This window comes from Tenebrio molitor, chromosome 4, assembly GCF_963966145.1.
Source record: "Tenebrio molitor chromosome 4, icTenMoli1.1, whole genome shotgun sequence".
Classification (NCBI taxonomy): Eukaryota; Metazoa; Arthropoda; class Insecta; order Coleoptera; family Tenebrionidae; genus Tenebrio; species Tenebrio molitor.
In genome coordinates, this window is record NC_091049.1 from 2,687,677 (window position 1) to 2,712,537 (window position 24,861).

The 24,861-nt window shown below is 38.6% G+C and overlaps 1 protein-coding gene across 1 annotated transcript in view; it reads right to left on the reverse strand.

Moving 5' to 3' along the window:
- Window positions 1-24,861, reverse strand: part of AdamTS-A (ADAM metallopeptidase with thrombospondin type 1 motif A) — a 48,777-nt gene that overhangs the window by 18,578 nt on the left and 5,338 nt on the right. Inside the window, exons 3-6 of the mRNA XM_069044827.1 lie at window positions 10,291-10,413; window positions 10,086-10,237; window positions 9,902-10,030; window positions 5,644-5,815 (exon numbers count right to left, since the gene is read on the reverse strand). Of these exons, the coding sequence (XP_068900928.1) occupies window positions 5,644-5,815; window positions 9,902-10,030; window positions 10,086-10,237; window positions 10,291-10,413 (576 nt within the window). The remainder of the gene's footprint in view (window positions 1-5,643; window positions 5,816-9,901; window positions 10,031-10,085; window positions 10,238-10,290; window positions 10,414-24,861) is intronic.

Sequence of the window (24,861 nt, forward strand, 5' to 3'; positions counted from 1 at the left end):
ATTGTCACATTTGAAATATCAAATGGTCAGATCAGATTAGATAGTTTTTTTAGGTGAAGAATAAAACAGAAAAAAATTGAGGTAAAAGTGGACGGTAATTCAAGAACAACATAATTTCTCAAGTGGACTTATTTAATTGTGCAATAAATAAACGTGTTATTTTAGATAAAATCGGGTAGGTGGGTCGTGAGTGTTCATCTGATACAGGATGACCCAATATGTTGATGGACGAGGAGAACGTGAGGTAAACGTGACCAAAAAAGAAAAAATAAATATGGTAAAAAAAGAACACAAAAAGCAGTTGTATCATGAAAGATTTAGTATTGAAATGTTTCACTAATTTGTTTTATACAGGGTGTCAAATAAAGACGAGTCCAGAGCTCCCTTATTTATTGGAGAATTTTAATTGTCGTGAATAGGCTACAAAGTGGCCTAATAAATTCATTTTTTTGCAACACCCTGTATACAGGGTGTTGCAAAATTAACGTATTCCAAGTCGGGGGTCTTGTAGGGAAAAATCTCAGGAAACTCGAAAAAATAAAATAAAAAATACAGGGGGGGTCTTTACAAAGATATATGGGTCTGAAGGTTCAAACTTTTCATGATGTTTTCTTCAAATAAAAAATATAAATGGTTGACATTCATTTTGAAATATGGTGAGAATGATTATGTAAAATATTAAAATATAAATGAAGACATTTCTTGAAAAAACAGCTTTATCTCGAAAAAATAAAAGTTTTATATTTTGATATTGGATATTTTTTTCAGTGACAGCAATTTTTTTTTACATTTTTACTTGGTCAGCAGGATGTCCCCTACTAAGCCCCGAACCCGGAATACGATAATTTTAAGACACCCTGTATACATAGCTGCCCTAAAATCAACGATTAAAATGATGAAATTTTAAAAATGAATAGTAAAATGTTTATAAAATTGTATTTTCCATGTTAAACACCAATCTAAACCTCTGTCAGCAAATTTGATGTGTAAATAAATGCAGCGATTTTATTTTTGGAAAATTTCTCATTTTCTATTTGTCGGACATCATAACAAATGCTAAAATGGACGGTTTTAGACCTTCGATTTATTTGAATAAGAAAACAGAATGGGAAAAATATTTTCTTTACCCCTGACAGAAAAAAACGAATTGTTTTCTGAAATAATATTCCCTGATATCCAAAAATCTTTGATCAACACCTGGGATACAGACATCATTGTGGCAGTCACGCGACAGTGGGCGGAGTTTGTGTGATTACGTAAGTCATAAAATACGCAAAATACATCGTATAGTAACCGAGCGCCGTAGATGCGTGGCAAGCGCGTCCGGTTTAAATTAGGGAGGTTCGGGGTTCAAATCCCTGGCCGGACTGTAGTTGGAAAAGGTTTTTTTCAAAGGTTTTCCTCATCCAAGTCATACAGAGAAAGACAGGAAAGTGAATGCTGCTACAGCGATCCCATCCCTTAAAAGCACTCGACTTTGACAGTAGTACCCCACACGCGGGAAACTTCTCTATCGACCCTCTGACCGGGGTCAATAAGGATCTCTAGTCCGAAAAACCCTAAAGTCATAACAGAGTCCAGTGTATGTGTATCGCAGGGTTGTAGATAAAAAAAAAAACTAACAAAACTAGTATTTCTGGAATGATAATTTGGATACATATTTATATTTTTTTAGATAAACTTAAAACAAAATGTAATTTTCAGATGTAGATAAAAAAAGAACAAAGAAGAAACGATAAAAAATATTACATAATACCGATGAAATAAATAAGTAATTAAAAACACTGTTGCATTGAGATAATTGCTACCATATAAAAAGTTCAAATGTTAAATGTTAAAATTGCAAAAAATTAGTAGCCCATGTACAGGATGTTTCACGTTTATACGTGAGAAATAAGATGTGAGGAGCTGAATGACAAAACATTTTTGGAAAAAAAATCATCATCAACAACAGAATAAAATAATCGTTAATTACATCGCCAAAGGCAAAGAGAAGCGAACCGCACTGGTGCTTCTTTTGGCAAAAAAAAGCTTCGAACAAGCATCTCCAGCCGCGATATCTTGGTCTTGTCAGTTACCACTTTTTAATTAGTCCAAGTAAACACGAACCGAATTAAAATTTCAGGGTTCTCGGTCGGCAATTTTCCGAAAAGCGTTTTCCACGTGGCACACCCATAAACGAATTTCCACGAAAAGTTTGTTTTGATTATGCGGCCGCAACGCAAACAATTTTCCCAAAATAAAATCGAAATCGATCGAGGAACAGAAACATCTCCATATAGATGCACCGCCGACAGCGATGACTTTCGAAATTTACCTCCGCACCCTGTAGATCCACTAAAAAACTAATCACCTCAGATAGGATCTGGCTGGCGTGATGTCATCCTCGATTAGATCTCCGCTTCGGTGTAATTACGCAAAAACGGTCGCAATCAAATAAATTACACATTTTCCACAAAATCCGTTGTGTAGCGTGTCACTTAAAAAATTGACATTTACAGTGATCTAAACTGACAATTAGAAAAATTACACGTTACGAAATCCGAACCGTACAATAATCATTATCGCCGATTGCCCCATGTCAGAGTAATAAATTTGACAAAACTACAACACCATTACCAGATAAACAAAGATAAGGAAATGTAAACAAGACAGAAGACGCGGAACAAGCTACCAGCGACGACGACTCTTGAATAATTAATTTATTAATTTTGATAAGATTTTATGTTTAATTTGCTCTATTACAGTTTATTATGTTATTTATTTATAGTGTACGAAATGCTTTCAAGGCCAAGGGGTTAAGATCATTCGACGACGACAAACGGGCAGATGTCAGCAGGTCGGGGAAATTTTCGGAGTCATCCCGCTGTCGCGGTTATTTTAGATTCAGTTCTGGCGTCTCTCGATAAATCAATCAACTTTTAACTTAACAGTTTTTAGTGCAATTCCCGGTAGCAGTATCATCGCGAGGGACGGACTGTTTCCTGAAAAAAATAAATCTCGGAAAAATAAATGAACGAATGCGAAAATACATGATCTAATATGTGTTTTTCTTTCAAAACATGTTCTTTGATTAGATCGCCGACAAAGGTGCGCTACTCGGTTACTGCACTAGTGCGTTAATGCTGAAATTAAAATTTGGAGAAGTCTGGTTTTGAAGGAAGAGTCAGATGCAGAAAGCTTCTTATTCATCAATTTTTGTTAGTTAAAGCTGTAATTATAATAATTGCTTTGTACTCAAAATTCCGGCTATCCTCGAAGTTCGGGAACAACAATTTCCCGCACGCGGTGTTTTTTATTTTGCAGCAGACACTAGGGCAAATTGCATTGTAAAGTTGGTATTTAATGACGCAGACAGACGGTGACGTCAATTCGATTGAAATAAAATTGACGTTTCGTTACATTTTTTGCGATTGTAAAATTAATTCTCATCAACACAATCAATACATATTACAAAACAAAAAAGTACAGTTGGTTGCAAAAAAAAAAACGGGAAATGAAAATTTTCCTAATGTAAAGTTGGTTTCTCCATTTGTCAATTGATTGTCTATTTGACAATACCTGTCAATTAATTTCTTAAAATGTCATTGAATTTTTACCATAATTCTAATGTATCTGTCAGTTTTCACACTATGGAAAAATTGTAAAAATGTGTCAATTTTATTCTGACAGTTCCCGTTTTTTTTTTGCAACCAACTGTACCAGGTCAGTGAAGTTTTACCGCCCAAGCGAAAACACCCACTTCTAATCAATTTAAAATTCTCAAAAAATTCAGGAATGATTGTGTATCACTGTAGAACAGTCTGTAAAAATTTCAAAATTTTTAATGAAACAGGTAAAGATTTTGTTTTAATTTAATAACCGCTACATTAATTTACATCATTTTTCAATGAGAGTCTTTTCAAACATTTAGGAAAAATTTGGTGTCATTGAAATCATGAAAACATCACCAGTTTTTGAAATAAATAGGATTTGATATTAAAGTGCAAAATTTAGCTATGATTTATTATTAAATTGGGCGGTCAGTTCCACAAAAGAAGTTGACGTAGGTTGTTTATGGTACCCTTTAGGGACTTAAGAATTACTAGAAAAGTGGACAACAGATGTTTCCCAACAATGAGATATTTATTTATGACACTGCAGTTGTAAATCTTGGTCATTTTTCGCTCTTAATGTTAAAATTGGAATAATTCAAAAACGAATAATTATCTTTTGATGCGAATTTCATAAATGTGTTCTTTGAATTAATTGTGAATTATGAGCGTGTACGAAAAAAAAATTTTTTTTTACTCAAAATCGATTTTTAAAATTGTATGACTCTGAATTAAGTGATAAGGGAAAATTGATTACACACATTTGAAGTCTTATATCAAGGGAATGTAATCCTAAAGTTTCGTAATTTTTACTAATTTTTTAATAGGGTTAATCCTGCGGGCGGTAAAACTTCACTCACCGGGTACTAATGTTAAATTATTTACTTTTTTCATTTTTATTTTTAAATATTTGAGTTATTCGTCCCAAAAAAATATTGTATTTTGCGGGAAGAAATTTCTCGCGTTCGCACTAATCTGGGGAGGGAGCGTTGCAAAAAAGTGCTCGCGCGGGAAATTCCTCTTCCCGCATACGTTAGTTAGAGGTCTTGGATTTTCTCATGGGCTATGAGTCATATCTGCGCAAACAACAACAATATCGGTCTCAAGTAGGCACATATGTATTTGAATTTGAAAGTAGTCGACGTTTTCAGTTTTCATTTACAGATTTCTCACTGGTTTATCGCTCCGCCTTCGCGCAGATATGTATTTCCAAGGTCACAGCCCATGAGAGCATCCAATACCTCTAAATAAGTATTGTCAGTTCTGCTTCCAATGATTTTAAAAAACTTTTAGGCCCAGCAATTCGAGACAGTTAATTTTTGCACGTGTAAGCTTTGAGTTAGATTAATTCTTGCTTCTCGAGAAAAACCTAAAAATCGAATTAATTTTCATCTCATCATTTTTTTTTTCAGTTCTGATCCTTTCTGTAGTTAAGCCAAAAACTTCGTTGCACATTTTTTATGAGTTCAAGTTTCGTTTCTAAGAGTTTCGATCCGTTAAATCTTCAAGTCTGATCACAACTTTTTGCTAGCTCAAAATTTTACTACCTAAAACATCTGCCGAATCTTGCTGCTTAAATTGACCTACTTGGGTTGCTTTTGATTTGTCTCCGGTAATCTATGTTTTTAATTCTCTGGCAACGACTCTGCTCCTGCTACGCCACTGCCACCCCGGGCACGTGTCGTCCACCTGCGGCGCGCACTGGAAGCGATCCAGCGACCGTCTGTTTCTTCTTTTCGAGCGGTGCCTCGCAGTCTGCCGTGATCGGCGAGGCCGTGCCGGTTTATTGTCGCAACTATCGTTTTTATCGGGACCACACATGGCAGAAAAATCAAACGATCTCGCGCCGCGGGCGCCTTACGCGCCCGACCTGGATCCGCTCGACTCGGACTGGACGAAAAAAATCGCAGAGATCGCGATCGGATATGCAACAAAACAGGTGTTAGGCTCGAGGCGGCACCGAAACAATCATTATTATTGGCGGACGGTCTCTCACGATCGCCGAAAAAAAATCGACAAGGTGGCGGCGTTGAAAAAAAGGCGGATTTACCGTTGGTCTCGCACTGCTCCGACTCGCCGCCGACGACGTCGTTGCCCCCGGGGGAGCCGGTGTGGGGCACCTTCTTGATGCGGTGGAGGAAGCTGCTGAGGGGGTAGTCGCCGGAGGACTTCTCGGCGGGCTCGATCAGGTAGTCGTCCTCGGAGGTGCTGATGTGGCCGGTCTGCGGACAAAATCCAGACGGGTTACGCTAGACGTGGAGGACATTATTTGCGCTGGCGGCGTCAATATTTGCGCCAAGGCTGGCAAACACGAGCAGTTGCCTACGACGACAACACGTTATCACTGTTTGCACAACAAATGCAAAGATAAAAAATTAATTAAGAGAAATTAAGTAGTTAATTAGGCGAAATTAAGTGCCACTAAAATTGTTAATGACTATTTGCTGAAGCGGACCCAACACGATAAACGAAAAAGAACACAAACAACTATTTTGGCGAGATTTCGCAAAATTGGCAACGGAAAAAATCAAGACTGATTTTAAAGTGGGAAATTGATGCCCAAAGGTGGCCACGACCTTCACAAAAAATACCTTACTTAAAGTTACACTTTAACAATGTTCTCGATTAGTTAAATCGGGGAGTCTACCTCGCGCGCCGATTGGTCGGTTGACTCTAGGGGCGGTCCTACCGTTACTACTAAACCTTGTCCAATCGCGGTAACAATACCTAGAAAATGTGTTACATTTGTTACCACTAAACACCGAGTACTGTGGCCAAGCGCCTAGCGCGCCACTTTACATTCGGGAGGTCCCGGGTTCTAACCCCGGTGCCGCCTGATCAGATGTGGGTTTTTTTCAAAGGTTTCCTCACACTATCACATCGTGGTATGTCTCATATCACAGATAAGGCGAATGCTGGGTCAGTGTCCAACCTCTCAGTACCTACCGTACCCATTCCGTCAGTGTGACTGTGTATCCCCTTTTTTACAACCCAAGGACTTCCAGATCCTTTTTGTGAACTGTCGAACCTCCCGCCCGCCCCAAAAAGCTCTCCGACCTCCCGAACTCACCCAAAAAGCTCCGCAGGACCCCACCGTCCTGGCACGTGTCCCCCGTCCGGGTTTATTACACTCGTGCGTGTTCGATCATCGCGCCAAAAATAATCCGGGAAGGACCGTTCCCAAGGCTGTGCTCATTAACGAAACTGTTCGCATTCGGTGCACGTCGCTACGGAATGAATCACATTTCGTCTCGGCCGCGCCGTGCATTAATTATTGAAATGGTCCGGATGGGTGGCGATTTTGGGCTCGTTCGAGACGGCCCCCATGACAGTTCGTCTGATGACGGGAAACGCCACAAGACCCACGCACGTTTCGTGCATTAACGACACCTAATGCCACGTACAGAGGTGTACGTTCGTCGACGGTGCGGCGCGTCTACCATAAATCACCCAGAAATGAGGGGGCGGCGATTATGGGCCGACGATGGTGCTTACGTAATAATTGGGGCCGTTTGCTTTTCGGCTTTGTCCCGGAAAGCGGCGGAGGCTTCTTTGTGTACGTTTCGGTTCCGAGTTTGTTGCGGCTTCTTTGTATCTTGATTCAATTCCCTTTCGTTGGAAAATTTTGGAACTCACGTCTCTCTCTAGTTATCTCTTTCAATTACCCAATTTCACAGTTTAGTATCTTTTGGTCCTCATTTTCAACTTGTACTTTTTATGGTTATTTCGACAGATTTTCTCTTTCGAAATCCCAGCTTTCTCCTCTACCCGATATTTCCTTCGCATTCTTTTGGAGAGGCGGAGAGACCGATTTTCGGCCCAAAACAACCCAATTAACACCACAAACATCCTCCGCACTCTGATACCTGAACCTCACCCGTCCGTCATTCTGTTGTCCATATTAATTAACGACTTCTCGGAAACCCATCCAGTACCACCCATACCGACCTACTAATTACCAAGTCGAATGTCTTAAGAACCCATAAAACCGCGACGGTTGCCCAACGCGTCGACCCAAACCCCGAGGACCATGGGAACGCGACAGCACCGCGCGCGAAGACTTTCCACCGTCCTCGACACAATTTCCTTTGGGAAACGTGTCGACGGTTCGAAAACAACGCCTCTTGTTTAGCGAACGGGCACACCCGCCGACAATGTAAAATGTAACGATGTTGTTTTCCCGTTTGGCGTGGAAATCGAGCACGTTCGGCGCTCTTGAAATTTCCAATTTCCAGACGATTTGGGATGTTTACGTTACGTCCGATTCGCGGAACCGATCGAGCGCAAAAAATCTCGAGACTAAACAAGTGGACACCTAAAAATACAGATTCCTTTGGGCGATCCCGATCGAAAAAAAAACATCGCCTGGGCTTGGTCCGAAACCGTGCTGCTAAATCGTTAATTCGGAATTTATCGTGGCCGACCTACAACAATGTAACATAATTTAGGTACCCCGACCGGCAATAAACGTTGTTGGATGTGGTTTTTTATTGCGCACGTGGCTACCGGTGCGGCCGATTAAGAATTCAAATCGATTCGGCGAACGGGACCTACTCAGAAAAAGTTAATGTCATTTGTGACGAAACCCCGCATCCGAGACGACTGCCAAGAGTGTCCAATAGAAAAAGACGACGCGTACACCCTCTATGCACAATTTTGCTACGATTGGTCTATGAATAACGGAGTTGTGGTGTTCTCAGCGAAACTGAGATTGTGACGGATGTGTCAAAAAATTCAAATTACGTCGTCTAAACAAAATGTTCTTTCGATTAATCTATGAATAAAGCAGTTGTGGTGTCTCGGCAAAACTGAGAATGTGACGAAAGTTGTGGTGTTCTCAGCAAAACTGAGAATGTGAGGGATGTGCTGAGAGAATGAAAACTACACCGTCCATGCAAAATTTTATTTCGATTGATCCACAAAGAAAGAAGTTGTGTTCTCGTCAAAACTGAGAATGAGACGAATGTGTGAACAGCCTTTACAATCAGTGAGACTCAGAATATTTAAAAATGATGCCTCAATATAGCGTAAATACAAAAATCAAATGTGACACCAAAGAATTGACAAAACAGAATGAAATAAGAATAGTCACAGCATGGACATTCTTATTGTGATGAGATTCGGCGAACGGGACCTACTCAGAAAAAGTTAATGTCATTTGTGGCGAAACCCCGCATCCGAGACGACTGCCAAGAGTGTCGAATAGAAAAGGACGACGCGTACACCGTCTATGCACAATTTTGTTCCGATTGGTCTATGAATAACGGAGTTGTGGTGTTCTCAGCAAAACTGAGATTGTGACGGATGTGTCAAAAAATTCAAATTACGTCGTCTAAACAAAATGTTCTTTCGATTAATCTATGAATAAAGCAGTTGTGGTGTCTCGGCAAAACTGAGAATGTGACGAAAGTTGTGGTGTTCTCAGCAAAACTGAGAATGTGAGGGATGTGCTGAGAGAATGAAAACTACACCGTCCATGCAAAATTTTATTTCGATTGATCCACAAAGAAAGAAGTTGTGTTCTCGTCAAAACTGAGAATGAGACGAATGTGTGAACAGCCTTTACAATCAGTGAGACTCAGAATATTTAAAAATGATGCCTCAATATAGCGTAAATACAAAAATCAAATGTGACACCAAAGAATTGACAAAACAGAATGAAATAAGAATAGTCACAGCATGGACATTCTTATTGTGATGAGATTCGGCGAACGGGACCTACTCAGAAAAAGTTAATGTCATTTGTGGCGAAACCCCGCATCCGAGACGACTGCCAAGAGTGTCGAACAGAAAAGGACGACGCGTACACCGTCTGTGCACAATTTTGTTCCGATTGGTCTATGAATAACGGAGTTGTGGTGTTCTCAGCAAAACTGAGATTGTGACGGATGTGTCAAAAAATTCAAATTACGTCGCCTAAACAAAATGTTCTTTCGATTGATCTATGAATAAAGCAGTTGTGGTGTTCTCAGCAAAACTGAGAATGTGACGAAAGTTGTGGTGTTCTCAGCAAAACTGAGAATGTGAGGGATGTGTAGAAAGAATGAAAACTACACCGTCTATGCAAAATTTTATTTCGATTGATCCTAAAAGAAAGAAGTTGTGTTTTCGTCAAAACTGAGAATGTGACGAATGTGTGAACAGCCTTTACAATCGGTGAAACTGAGAATATTTAAAAATAATGCCTCTATATAGCGTAAATACAAAAATCAAATGTGATACCTAAGAATTGACAAAACAGAATGAAATGAGAATAGTCACAGCATGGACATTCTCATTGTGATGAGATCTGGAAAAGTTTCACTCACCATTCCGTTGCACAACGACACCGAAACGGCTGAATCCTCATCCCCTTTGATCTTTCCCGTGTAGAGACACCCATACATCCCACTACCCTGCTTGATCCGATGAGTGAAGTTATCCCCGACGTGCGTTATCTGCAAAAACGTACACCTTCACGATCTCAGATTTCGTGTGAGAACGGTCACTCACGTGTAAATCCTTCGCCAAAACTTCGTCGTTTTGCTCCAGTTCGAGGAAGAGTTTTCGGCCGAAAGCGTCGATCACATATCTCGGGTGAGGATCCCACACTTCCGCCTCTTTCTGTCTGAAATGACCGCTGTGGTGTCTCAATGGAGGCTCATCTGAGAAATGTGACAGGTGAGACTTGGGAGGGCTAGAAACAAGGCGAGTTTACCGTGATTGTTTCGCATCTGGTCGAAGATGATGTCATGACTGTGGAGAGGTTGGGGGCTGATCTTGAGGGGTTTGACGAACTCCACTTCGTCGAAGTCGTCCAGGTGAGTCTTCTCGATGTATTCTGGAAGGAAGTGCGACAGTGAGAATAAGAGATAAAATCACAACAATCACAAAAAAGTGAGAAAGTGTAGGTGAGTGAGAATATTTTGTAAAACAAACTCAAAACACATTTTTAACTTTCTGAGAATATTTCTGGCAATGCAGTAAAATTAATCTCACATTTTTTGAGAACATTAGCAACACACTGAGATGGAGAATATTTTGTGGGACGAGTTACGATGCACTGACAATGATTTTAATTTTTTTCTGAGATTATTCGTGAGAATATCGAAATAATTTTTTTTATATTCTTTGTTGTTCTCAATATTTTGGAAAATATTCATATTAGATGGTGCATGTTTACGAATTGAATTTATAAATAATCTACTAGGATTTTCCACCAAATTAGAAACGCTTCCTCCAAACCATTACAAAAAAATTCCATTATTGACTGGAACACTTTAAAAATATTTACATTGTAACAGTGTTATTGAATTTCTTCGATAGAATTAATAACACAAACGTTTTCCCTATCAGCTTCCTTCAGAACTATTTTTGTGAGCTTATCAAATCGTGGTCATAAAAATAGAAATTGTAAAACAAAACATATCAACCATAAAAAACAAAAATATTCCATTTACTCCCATTAGATTCCGGCTGAAACGTTACGTATCTCGTTATTACTTCATCAATCATTTTTCCTCTCATGGACGCTATATTTGTGTCTCTACGATAACACATGACATGTAAAATTACTTTTCAATGTCACACTCTCAACACTGACTTCATTAATCCCCGACCAGACACTAAAATGACGCAAATGTGACGGACCGCGACCAAAATCATCCAATTCCCTGACATGACCCCCTAGCACTTTCCATTCATGTTAATTAATGAAAAAAAAAATCGCTACGTCGCGGAAGTTACGAAAATCGGCCGGTGCTGAGTCCCACGGAAAAAGACTGGAGTAAACAAAACACGACGGCAATTTAACGCGGCGTAAGCTATACGATCCATCGATGAGGCGGCCGCCCCCGGTGGCGGCGGCCGTAACCTTCCTCTGATCCGGTTACGAAGCGTCTTTCGAGAATTGGGCGGCGAGAATTTCAATGCCGACTAAGATTGCGGGAAAAACGGTAACACGAGGAGGAGTGGGAGACGAGGGGGAAAATGGCGGACGGAGGGGAGGCAAAATAAGTACTGCATGTACTACAAAAGAAAAAAAAACTGATAATAACTGGTCTGGTTTTGTTTTCGGTGATTCTAGAATGTCAAATTTCATGTTTTCACCAGAAAAAATAATTTGAACTGATTTAGAAATCAATATCATTGGGTGCTGCACCCCACACTGTCGCCATTCATCACGTCGACCCAGATTTCCAATTGATACTCGCAGAAGGAAATGTTTTTGTGTTGTAATTATTGTACCATGACGACCACAAATCGCACGTACGGGATTTATTAAGTCCCGGGAAAAACTGACCAACGCAATGACTTGCACGAGTGGGAGACGACACTTAAATCTTCAAATGGGTGAGGTCGCGAGTTCGTTGCATAAATGATGATTATGGATTTTAAGCACTTCTTTTTTTCCCAGATCCTACCGAGCAGCGGATTTGCATTTTATGGATAATCTGCGACGGCCATAAACAGCATCCATGGCACCTATAAAATTTTAAGAATGATGGAGTAAAGTTGTAAATTAAACTAACAAGGAAACAATACTAAACCAGTTGAATCATTAAAGACGTAATAACAATCGTAAAGTTGACTGTGGAATCTTTATCGAATTAATTTACAACTGCAATATAAGTTTCTCGGGTATGTAAAGTCAGTCAACCTTTCTCGGAATTTAAAAAAATACTATACATTGTTGTCCTCTTGAATGTCGAGTGTTCTTGGTTTTTTTTTTGTACAGATGAATTATAATGGTTAAATAAAAACTCGTAGCAAAAACTTTTTCATTTCTGACTTTAGCCTATTTTTCTTAGAATTTAATTTTGAAAAATTTTCTAGCCGAGGCTTGCAAACAGACGAGGACAAAAGACACTTTTTGGGAGAGGTGCACATTAATTTTTTTAGGCAACCGCACGACTACAAAGCGAAAAATTACAATGGTTTTTTTCAAATGGATAAATTTATTACTACACACCTACATATTATTTTTTTTTATAGTATTTGTTATCAGCTTGCCAACAAAACTAGAAATTTACTATTTTCAATACAATTACATACTTATTTACATAATTTATGGTGATAAGATCCGCCACGGCCAGCGTCCGAAAAAGTGCGTCCGAAAAAGAGTTACTTTTCGTCCGCTTGCGAGTACGTAAAATTACCGTTTTCATTCAGGATGCCTAAAAAAGTTATTGACATCTGGTCGTGTTGTATCAGTTGCATATTAATCTTGTTACCAAGGACCAAGTACAGATTTAAACCAACGACTGTTAAATGCTTCAGTTGAAGCGCAAACAAATCGGGAAAGAATAGAGAACTTATAGCAGTTATAAATTAAAGCAACAACACTTGACTTAAAACACAGACGCGGCGAGAAGGTTTACTGCTTTACAACTTTTGGCAGCTTTTCTTGGAATTTAAAGAACACTGTAGTTAGCGATACTGCCAAATCATGTTTTTCTTTAATTTTTCAAACAAATTTGTGATTTCTTCAGGTGACACAAATAAAATTTGTGAAATCCAAAAAGTACTCATTAAGTTATAAAATATCGTGTTTTTTGGTTATTTTTTGTATGTTTTGGGTTTGAATTGTGATTGCCTTATGATCGTTATTAAAGAAGTGACATTTCATTTTCATTTGAAACAACGAATCAGAGGATTTGTGCTTGAGTTAACTTCTTTTAGTCAACCTTTCCTAGAACTTCAAAATCACTAGATTTTGACGACTCCTCGACTGTCAATTTTTCTTCCAAGTTACCAGATAACACTGCAGGATTTATTTTATGGTGACACTGCCACGGTCTTAAACGTTACACATAGCTTTTATAAAATGCTAAGAAACATTGACCAAGCTGTATTTACTATTTTACTACTTTCGGGAGCTTTTCTTGGAATTTAGGAAGCACTCTAGTCTAGCGATTATGCCTTTTTTTAGTCAACCCTTTCCACAATTTCCAAATCACTATATTTCAACAACAAAATAACCAGATAATGGCGGCTGGAGGGGAATTTGTTTTACGGTCACACTACAACGGCCATAAACGTCACATATAGCGTTATAAAAGCCTGAGAAACACTGACCAAAGCTGTAAATTAAACCAACAAAGAAATGATACTTCTTTTTTTACTTGAAAGACGTAGCGAGAAGGTTCAACTCGGAACTTTAGGAACTTCTTCTTGGAATTTAAGAAACACTACTACAGCCTAGCGATTCTACCAATTTGTGTTTTCTTTTTATTTTTTCTAGACCAATCCCAGAAGCTCGTCCTCAGGTATTGCTCAACTTTGATTGGACGTCGTTTCTTGCTTATCGCTTAAGATAGGACCTTTTTTCATTCAAATTCAGATTATCACATTTACCCAAATACTCCCTTTTTTCTCTGGGGAGGCAATTCTGGGACACCCTGTATATATTGTAATTTTTGTCATTTCTTTTTTGTTCGTTTTGAAGGGTTGACAGAATTTAGTCAACACTTCCCAGAATTTCAGAATCACGTATGTACATATTTTGACAACTTCTCCACTGTCATTTCTTTTTTCCAAAATAACCAGATAATGGTGGCTGGACATAGTGTCTATAAAATCCAGAGAAACACTGACCAAAGCTGTAAATGAAATCAATAAAAAAATGATATTTGAATATTTCTCTTGAAAGACGCAGACTCGGAACTATCGACTGTTCAATTGAAAAGGTCATCAAGTAGCCTTTGAATTTTTCACAACATTGTGAAGATGTAAATTCTTGTATAGTACAATTCCACAGAAAACGATACTCAATTCAAAAAAAGACGTTACACTCGCAAAACACAACTGACATGTGTCAAAGACGGCAACATTCCTTTTTCGCTTTCATAAAAAAGTCATAGCCAAGTGGATGAACTTTTCATTTGAACACCCGTTAGTTTACAAGTTTCGGCAGCTTTTCTTGGAATTTAAGAAACACTATACCTAGTCTGGCAATTCTACCAAGTCCTGTTTTGCTTTAATTTTTTATTCTTCGTAACATCCAAAAAAATACCCAAGAAGTTATAAAATCCAAAAAAACACCCACGAAATTACAAAACTTTTTTTTCATTCTCACTTGCACTTGAATCGACGAGTTGGAGGATTTGTGCTGGAGTTGGCAGCATTTAGTCACCTTTTCCCAGAACATAAAAATGACTATATCGTGCCAGGTTCTCAACTGTCATTTTTTCCAATTTGCCACATAATGGCAACTCGGGGGAATTTACTTTACGGTCGCACCGCGACGGCCATAAACGTCACGTGTAACGTTTGTAAAATCCTGAGAAACACTGACCAAAGCTGTAAATTAAACCAACAAAGAGATGGTACTTAAACCCTTCACTTGAAACACAGACGCGTCGAGACATCTGAATGGGGGCCTCGTGGCAGAGCCCATAAATCCCAATTTTGAATCCTTTGTCGGTTGAATTTACAACTCCGGTCGTCCTTTCTCGGAATTTTAAAAACCCCACAGCCTGTGACCCCGCAATGGCGGCCGGAGGGGAAGCACCGCGCAGCGCCCTCTACACCGCTCCGGTTCCGTTCGGGGAATGCGATGTGGTGGATTTTTACAGACTCGGTGGGGTTTTTGCGGTGCAATAAATCCCGGTACGGCCCACGCCTGGAATGCCACAACTCGCAAGAACCGTAGTGCTCCGCGTTTTACACTGGGTGCATTTTTGCGCGGCAAAAACCCCGCGCGGAACGCGCTGCAGCAACAAACAAGTGACGTTATTTTATTAATAAACACGTGGCCCGGGGCAAGGTTGAGCACGTCTCCACGCTAATTTTTTCCTGCTGCTCGTTGTGCAGCCTCCGCTCGATCGGACGCGATAATTACTATCGACGACTTTGTTTACTACGAAACCGAAAGTTGAGGTCGGTGCCGGCGAAACCAGATCCGTCCGCGGGAGAAGACACCACCGTCGTCGTAAAAATAGCCAACCCGCGCTGACCCCACGGCCGTTTCGCCGTTGATAAGATAAGCCGTCCATTCAGTACAAATTACGATGTAATTAGTCGTGATTAGTCCAATTTGCGTTACTTTAATGTAAATTTATCGAATGACGTGAGCCGGTGGGGGCTTTGATCCGGTGTGTAATTTTAACCGGGAGCGCTCTCGATGCTCGTAAAACCATTTAATATTCATATGGACGAACAGATGTATAAAAAATTTGTGATTCGGAACCGTAAAATCGTTTATTTATAGGTTTTAGTTGGCCGGGTTGCTACATAACCGATTAGTGTCTGGTCGTGCAATAAAAATACCGAAGAGACACGGTACGGATGATCGAAAAAATCCAATAATCATTTTATTTCGATTATTTCGTGGTGGTGATGTCAGGCCCAGATCCAGAAATATTCTGAAATGCGGAAACCACCAACAAAAAACAAACCGAACGAAAATGGGAAAACCATAAAATCCGTATTCTCAAATAATTAAAACGAACTATCAATAGCACAATGACAATATCGTTTCTTGTAAACGCGAGCATATTCTTTTAAAAATATGTAAATCACTTCATAAGATTCTCAGTTTTTGTGAGAAGTCGGATATGAAACACGAGAAAAGTGAGAATACTATGATCACAAGTATTATCCTGTCGTATTGTGTTGTAAAACATTCCTTATATCACATTTATTTGCCCAGGAGATACAGTATTCTCAAGCAAGATAAATGGTGGATGCGCTGACATAGAAGTATTCTCTGCGTCCAGTTAAGTTCCAGTTTTAATAAAAGAAAAATGAGTTAAACATATTGTAAAAAGGAAGTTCCGACAACATCCACAAATTAGAATGGTCCAAACAGTTTTCAAAATTAAAGAATATTTTCGCATACTCTCGATATGTGAGGATATTGTATGATTCTACTATTAAATAAGCATAACCTCTCGTCTTTGGCACAAATTATAAATCGACAAAATTTAAAATGAGAAGGTGAGTATTCCAGCCAAATATGTTTAATACTCGTACAGAACGTGAATATTTTATAAACCTCGTTAAATCGAAAAATATTCTCACATACTTTCATTTAATTAAAATATGCTCCCCTAATAGCATACTGAATATTCTCATACACAATCAATTCTGTAAAGGATTTCGTCTTTCATGAAGAGTAAAAAACATTAAAACATTTCCAACAACATAACGCTCATAAATGCTTTAAACAGCATATTTGTTCTCAATTTTACATGAGCCTCTTTCTGTCTAAAAAAAATTATGAAAATTGTGTCAACGAATATTACAAATCGTCTAATGCTGCCAGCATTCAAGAATATTCTCACATATTTGTTTTAGTTGCAATATTCTCGGAGAATAAGGAGATGAAAATATTTTAAAATTAGGATGGAGACTTAAACATTCTCACTAACAGCAAACTTGAATATTTTCATTTTTCCGAATATCCATAAATGTTTTAAAGGCCATTTATATTTTCAGATCAAAAACTACAACAAATTTTACACGTCAAAAGTGCCCACAAAAATAAAGAAAATACTGAAAAGCTTGCGGTTCAACTAAAATATTCTTTATGGCAATATCGGAGCTGCTCAAACTGTGTTAAGATACATATTTTACAACTTAGAATCTTAGAACTTGAATACTTTCAATAACAACAATACTTGAAGATTGTCATGGTTCCTCCTAACATCACATGTAAAAATAGAACACTGGAAAAACGAACGTTTTTGAATATTTTTGAATATTCTCACATATTTTCACGCTTTTCGAAATTTTCTACATTTCCAAGTGACAAATGTAATATGAATATGTAAGAAAAGACAAAGAATTTGGAAGTGAGAAAGAACATGAGAATATTTCGCGTACAAAAATACCTCAAAATATAATTACATATATTAAAGTAGTTTAAATCTTTAAACAATAATTAAAGAATATCTTCAAGAAGATTGTTATTTTCCATTTTTCTTCAAAAAACTTCTTTAGAAAAATATTTGTTTAAAAACTGAGATAGAAGTGAAATATTCTCATAAATTATCGCCACAATGCTGAAATATTCTCACATTCTGGGACACGGAAAAAATTTAAGGTGCGTAAGTGTGATTGTTAAAGAGTCAAATTCTCAGACGTGTTCGATTTAAAATATGAGTCGCTTTCGATACGCTCAAATCCGATTAAAATATTCCCCCGAATCTATTTAACACATGATGTATTCTTAATTTCCTTCGGCTCGCGTTTAAAATATGTTTCAAATTTTTCACGATCGTTAAAGCTTCGTCACTAACAATAAATAATCTGGAAATATGTTAAACATTAAAGTTGAATAATTAATCAGTTGTCAACTGCAACATTCCCGGAATTGTAACGGGCTAATTTAATACCCTTAGGGTTTACCGACATAATTTCTGGTGTTTAAAATCTTTCAATATTTCAGCCGGGAGATTACTATAAATATTTTTTGAAGCCGTGAAAATTAACACGCGATAATATTTACATAAAATGTTCCGCTGATAAATCCTCGGCAACGTTATGGATTGTGTGCAGCACGAATTGAAGAAATTTCATTTTAATTAGCATAAATTTAGAATATTCTCACGGATAAATCTGGTGCTCGACACACAAACTGTTCTGTTTTAGTTTTTGGGCTAGACGTCGAATAAACAAGAACAGTTTATTTTTCTAAAATGGGGGGCAATGCAACAGACCACCTTGGACCATTTAGATATTTATATTATGAAAACGACGACCCATTTCGTTATTTATACGATGCTCTTACAATTTACTGATATTTGTATTGGCAAAGTGTTTAGAATATTACTTAAAACCCGTTCGAAAATAATCAGCGCGCGCAAAAAAAAATTACATAATCTCATCCGACAAACACGTCTGTAATTTTCAAATTAACTCGATGATGTTGAAGTGCTAAACAGACAAATCGCCGAGAACAAAAGCCACGCGCATGATTTCATCCCGCAAAAAAGCAATCATTTTTATCTCGAAAAACAAAAAAATCCCGAACAAATTAACACGTCACTCAATCCTCAAATGGACACACAATACGTGACTCGTACGGTGAAAAATCGTGAGCCTCATACTGTGTCAGTGGATATTTTATCGAATTGATCGAATTATACGCGTTAAATTGATGCTGTGCTGTCATAACAGGTCTATTCGGCATTGAAAACGACCGCCAATGCTGTTTCCTCATTCAGCACTTTCACGCTAAGGTGAGGCCAATGCCGCATCTTTCCGCCACAAAAAAGGCGAAAAGGCCGCCGCAGGGGAGGCGAGATAAAGGCCCCGGGGGGGGACCCCGCGACGTCTCGCCGCTGTACAATGGCCGCGCGAGGGGAAACCGCGACGTCCCGCCCTCGGATAATGGCCGCACGAGGGGAAACCGCGACGCCCCGCCCACGCCAGGGGTGACTGCGACGTCCCGCCCTCGGACGATGGCCGCGCGAGGGGAAGCGTCCCGGCAGACCCCGTGGAGCACGTGACGGGGCGGTGCGCATTCCTCTGCGTCTGTCAAAGCGAATTTCGCGAATTTATAAATCGCGTTCGGCGCGAGATAAATGCATGAAACATGAGAGAGTAGACGAGAGTATGTTGTGTGTGTGTGTGTGTGTGGTTTTTTTTATGATAGTATGAACGAGCCGCGGCTCGAATACTAACACGGATTAACGGTGTCGAGACGACACGTGGTCGACTGTCGATAAGGTCGATGATCGACATCGATCAATCCTCGTTAATTACCGAAAGACCACCTGTTCGGAGCACTTTCGCGACAGCTTTCTAAACGGCGTCGCGACGGCTAAAAATACGCCGGTTTTACGACCGTCTCGCGATTTATTAATTTGTATTTAACGAGGGACCTTCATCTAGACCGCACCAAATAAACAAATCCATTATGGTTGAGTGCTTTCGGTAATAAAATCATCCCGAGTTGAATAAAACATAAGTCTTGCAGAGACGTAATCCGAGATCCCAACGGTCTCGTCGGGATTTACTAGTCCCGCTGGTATCGAGACCATGACTCGTGTAAATAATAGGCTGTTGATGCTAGACACTGCCATTAGATAGAGCAGGAATTTCGATAGGGAATTCTTCGCGAATTTTGCTCGAGTTGAAAACGCAAAAACGACACAAAAAACAGGTGATCCCACGAAGGTTGCCTTTGTTTCCGCAACCTTCCCCAGCAGGAAGTTCGAATTTTTTCGCCCGCGAAGTTCCTGCTGGCGTGGGCACGGATTATTAAAATTTTATTCAAATTCTTCGTTTGGGCGGCAGCGGTATCGGCTCAGCAGGAATTGCCACATTCGTGCCGACCGTTCGCGATAAATTTCCCACAACACACCCCATCGTTAAAAATTCGAATGGCTCGCAGGAATTCGTCATTTTTACGAAACCGTACCATTAAAAAACCGGTTCGGAATAAATCTCCTGCAGGAGCTTTTGCCGATATGAAATATTCTTTGTAGTCGGCAACAAGTGATTCTGACCTGACCCAAATTCCTGCATTTTGCTCTCGCAAATCGGAATTTTCAATTCCTGCAGCCCCACGAATGCGAGATCTTTCTCAATTTGAACCAGTTACATTATTATTCTGTACATTACGATGACATTGAACGGTGTGCTTTCTCAGAAATCTAAACATTAAAACAATTCCTGCCGACTGATCTTTTTTTTCTAAATCAATTATTGCACTATTATCAACACACCTGCGGCGAAGATTTATTACCGGTTAATTACGTTAGCAATGAAGCAAACTTGTTGCATTTGTTGCTGAATTCGCGCTAATCGAAAACTAATTCGAATTTAACCTCCGCTCATCTCAATTCCTATTTCGCAATTCTTCAACAAAATGTACAGTTAGCAGCCTTCAGATTTGAAAAAAAAACAGGTGATCCATTAAAACTGTGTCGATCACTAATACTAATTGAAGGTTTTCGGAGCAGAATTGAAAACCAACAAATTGAAGATAAAAAATTCCTGCTGCAATTCCTGATGTGAATTAGTCTAACACTATAACACTTGCTAAATAATAATAATGTTTATTCGTGCCGGTAATTAACATTAAAAAAATCTTCGTAAAATCATTGGTCTCGATTCTGAATTCCTGCTGCTGTCATAAAAAATTAAAAATATTCTTCTTTACTTTGGAAAATTTAGTACTAATGAGAAACAATGGTTTCTGAATCAGTTTTACACCAGAACCAATTCCCTTCGCTGTGTGAATTCCTGCTGTTTGCTATATCTGTCAACTATTGGTGAAGCAAAAATTTGGAGTAATTTGAAACGGCAGCTTAAAATTTAATGAACTCGATCGAGTCGCGATAAAATTCCTGGAAGAACGCCACGAATTCCTGCTAACGGAATTTTAAAAAATTCAAATGGGTAAAAAACAAAATCCTAAAATAATTTAAAGGGGAGAATAGAAATCCTGGAGAGTATTAAAATTGTGGTAGAAAATTTCCCGATTTTAAATTCCTGCGGACTAATCTTGAAAAAGTGCCAATCAGGAAAAGTGCAACAAATTTTGAAAATTGAATCTGGATGGAATGTGTTTTTGTCTGTGCGAATTCCTGCTGCTATCAAGTCAATGTAAACTTGTCAATTGGTCCAAATCAGTGTGCATCGCAGGAATTTGGCGCGGTTTCGTGCAACAGGAGCTTAAAGCTTAACGAACGTCCTCTGCTAGCAAGATATCAGCCGCGATAAAATTCCTGCTGAGCGCCACCCGATTCCTGCCGCGACAATTCAAAGCTATCCAACTCCTGCTGTCTAAATTTACGATCAAACGATGCTAAATTGGTCGACCGTCCCCTTAATTGTTGTCATCTAAATTTTACTAACGACTTTTTAATTCACGGAGCGAAAACCTTGGCTCGTCCCATTTCCGAACGAGATCGCGGGCGACATTTTCACGCGGAAACCGAGCGTGGATTCACGCCTAGGCGATCATTAATTACTATAATTGTTGCAAGGTAATTATTCAGCGATTTACGGATCGCCAATAAACGAGCAGAACAGCGAAAAAATCCGGCAATTTCACTTTCTATCCCGCCTATTAGCATGCGAATCATCAACTCCGGCTATGCAAATTAAATCTGTGTACGCAAATTTCGTTGCGCAACGTCTTGAATAACGTAGAAAGCGGTGGTGCGGTGGTGATTTTTACGTCCTCTAGGCTTCACCCATCTCTTGCCAGGAATGAAAATAAATGGCGCCGAAACGGCGCCGATCGGAGACCTTGTCGCCCGATCGAAAATAGTCCCTCGATCGACGAAAAAATCGCAGCGCAAGTTCAAACGCACAGGCAAAGGGCAGTGACTGTCTGTGTGTATTTTTTTTGGGCGAAAAAAAATTATTTTTAGCCTTGGCGCTGTCTCCGCTATTGCACAATCCGTAAACAAATTCCCAACAGTTTACAACAAGTCGGTTCGAGATTTATTCCATAATTAAATGGGATCCGTCGTCGACCGTTCAATGGCGTTTATTTGTGATATTGTCACTAACAGCAATCAATTTCGTCGAACAGATGGCGCTCTTCGATAAAATCCACGGGAGCGGGGGCGGCGCCGGCAACAGACAGCAGCAGGAATCGGGACCGCCGAATGAGTTGCAGAATTTCGGGCGATTATTATTAGCACCGAAATTGTCACCGTCGCGGAGTTTCGGACGAAAATAGAGGAGGCGAGCTTCGGACGCTGCAGGAATTTCGCCGAGACAATGTGCAATTGACAACCGTCCAAACGACCGACTTGTTCGCGTCCGACTGAGAATTCTGCAATTCCTGCAGGTTTGGATTCGGCCGGGAATGCCGCAAAGATTTTTATCGCGGCTAATCTCCGCTAGCAGGAATTTTAATAAGATAATTTCGTCGACGGTGTCCGTGAGAAATTCGCTCTATTCCTGCTATCGAAAATTCACGTTTTGCCGAAATCGAAACCAAACAAAACCACAAAAAGTTCGATCGTATTAACTGAACATAAATTATAATAAAGTCTATTCTGGTTGACACGAATTAATTAAAATTCAGGAATAATTTTGGCGGAATTTTTGTCGCGTTCTATTTTTAATTTATAATTTCCAAATAATTTTTTAAAGCGGCATTATTTGACCTTTTAAAAATCCGAAGCGTTTGATCATCGTTTTATAAAAATATCTGGTTTTAGACGTTGATTGTGGTTAAGTTCAAAGACACTATAAACTTGGTAGAGATCTGTTTGAACGAATTGACATTTCTGTGCGTTATTTCATCAGGAATTCACTATAATCTGAACTTATTAAGAAGTGAATTCGAGAGCTAAAAGCTTCAATGTGAAAATCGTTCACAAATCTATAAAATTTTCTTCTAATTTATTAGATGTGGGAAAAGACAAAGACGGAAAAACTTGACCCCTAATCTCAATGGTTTTACGACAGCAGGAATTCAAAATTCATGTTGCTTTTAGATATTCGTGTCGCTACAAATTCCAGTTAGTTCACAAAAAATACCGACAAAGGTATTCTTCTCCGGCAGATATGTTATAAGAATTTTGAAAATTTATATGAATTCGAATTAGAAATAAAAAAAAAATTAAGTGCTAAATAATTAACTAATTTCAGATTGGCTACAATTCGGAAATCATAATTTGAGCCTTAGTAATGAATTTTAAAATTTATTGTGAATTCAAAACTGGGACAAAAATTTATTCATAACCGCAGGAATTTAAAATTCATGTAAGTCAGGAGTTCGGTAATTCTGTGTACAAATTTATGCCGTGTTATAAAAAATGCCGACAAATGTAGTCTCGTTCAGCAGGAATGTGCAACAAGTGTTTTGACATCGTGGTATGAATTTAAAGTTAAAAAGAATTGAAAGCAAAATTAACCTAATGATAGCAGGAATTCAAAGTTCGTTCATTTTTAGTTCTCCAGCAGGAATCCGAAAATGAAACTGCGAATTTAAACTTAAATTTCAGGTTTAAAAAAATTTGCAAAAAGATTTGCTACGCAAAGACGTTTATCTCTTTATATAAATTTCTGCAGATTAAATTAAAAATGTAACACAGAGTGTTCCAAATTTTTAATTTTTGAGGAAAACATTTTTTTTGCTGCTTTTAGTCTTCTACGTTGTCCCATAACCTCGTAGGTAAAATTTCGGCATATTTTTAAAATACACCCTGTATATCATATTTTGTAAAACATACACCAATGCGGTTTCCATGTTTTAAAGCATATTTCCTATAGGTTATTTCGCATTGGCGTACATTTTATAAAACATGATATACAGGGTGTATTATTTTTTGACATAGAATTTTTTAAATATTTTTTCCGAGTTCTACATGAAGCCAGTAGCTCGCGGTTAAAGTTTGGCCGGACATTTACCTAACACCCTGTATATTTTATTAAATTTACATTTGCCAACATCAATTTACGTTACAATTTGCAATGTCAAAATTTAACAAGTTATAAGGCAAAAATTTTAACCCCTGTAAAATCATACAGAGACATAAAAAAAACGTTTGATTGCGATTTTGCGTCGATGTTGATATGGGAAATTGCTGTGTAACATTTTTTGGCAATAGTTTTGGAACACCTGTATAAATTTCTTGTAAATTCAAATTTAACAAAAGCTGAACGTCGAATTCAAAATTCGAACGAACAATAATTTATTTTGATAGGAATTCCTGGCACTATTATCAAAGCAAAACTTTAAACACAATCAATGTCAAAGTAGTAGGAATTTGGATTTATTTTATCACTTTCAGATGTTCAAATCTTATCATTTTCTTCTTGCAAATTTCTGTTGGTGTAAAATATGACAAACACGTTCTTCTTGGCCAGGAATAAAAAAAAATGAAAGTGGCAATCATAACTTCAGATTAAAAAACATCAAATTAGCTTCGTAATAGCAGGAATTTAAAAGTCATGTTCTATTTTGAACATTCTCGTTTTGGCAGAAAATATTAATTTCTTGTTTAAATTCCTGTTTCTATTGAAAAAAAAAAGCATAAATGCGTTCTTTTTGGCAGAAATATCCAACAAACTTCAAAAATTCTGAACAAAAAAAAACGTAAAGTACTAGATGTTCACAAAATCAGCAAGAATTAGCATTATCTTTGTTTAAGTTTGGTGGTGTAAGAGAATTTTAAAAACGCAACAGAAAAACTACCTCTGCCACCCCAAACACGTGGCTCATAAATTATGTTCTGAAAGGTCCTTGACTCGGGGGTGATTTTTAACAGTTCCACAGGCGAGAGAGTGAGTGTGGGCTTGGCAGCTGAAACCGACAGGCTGTCCAAGGTACGAGTACGAGAGTGACGGCAGGTGAATAATTGTGATCCGG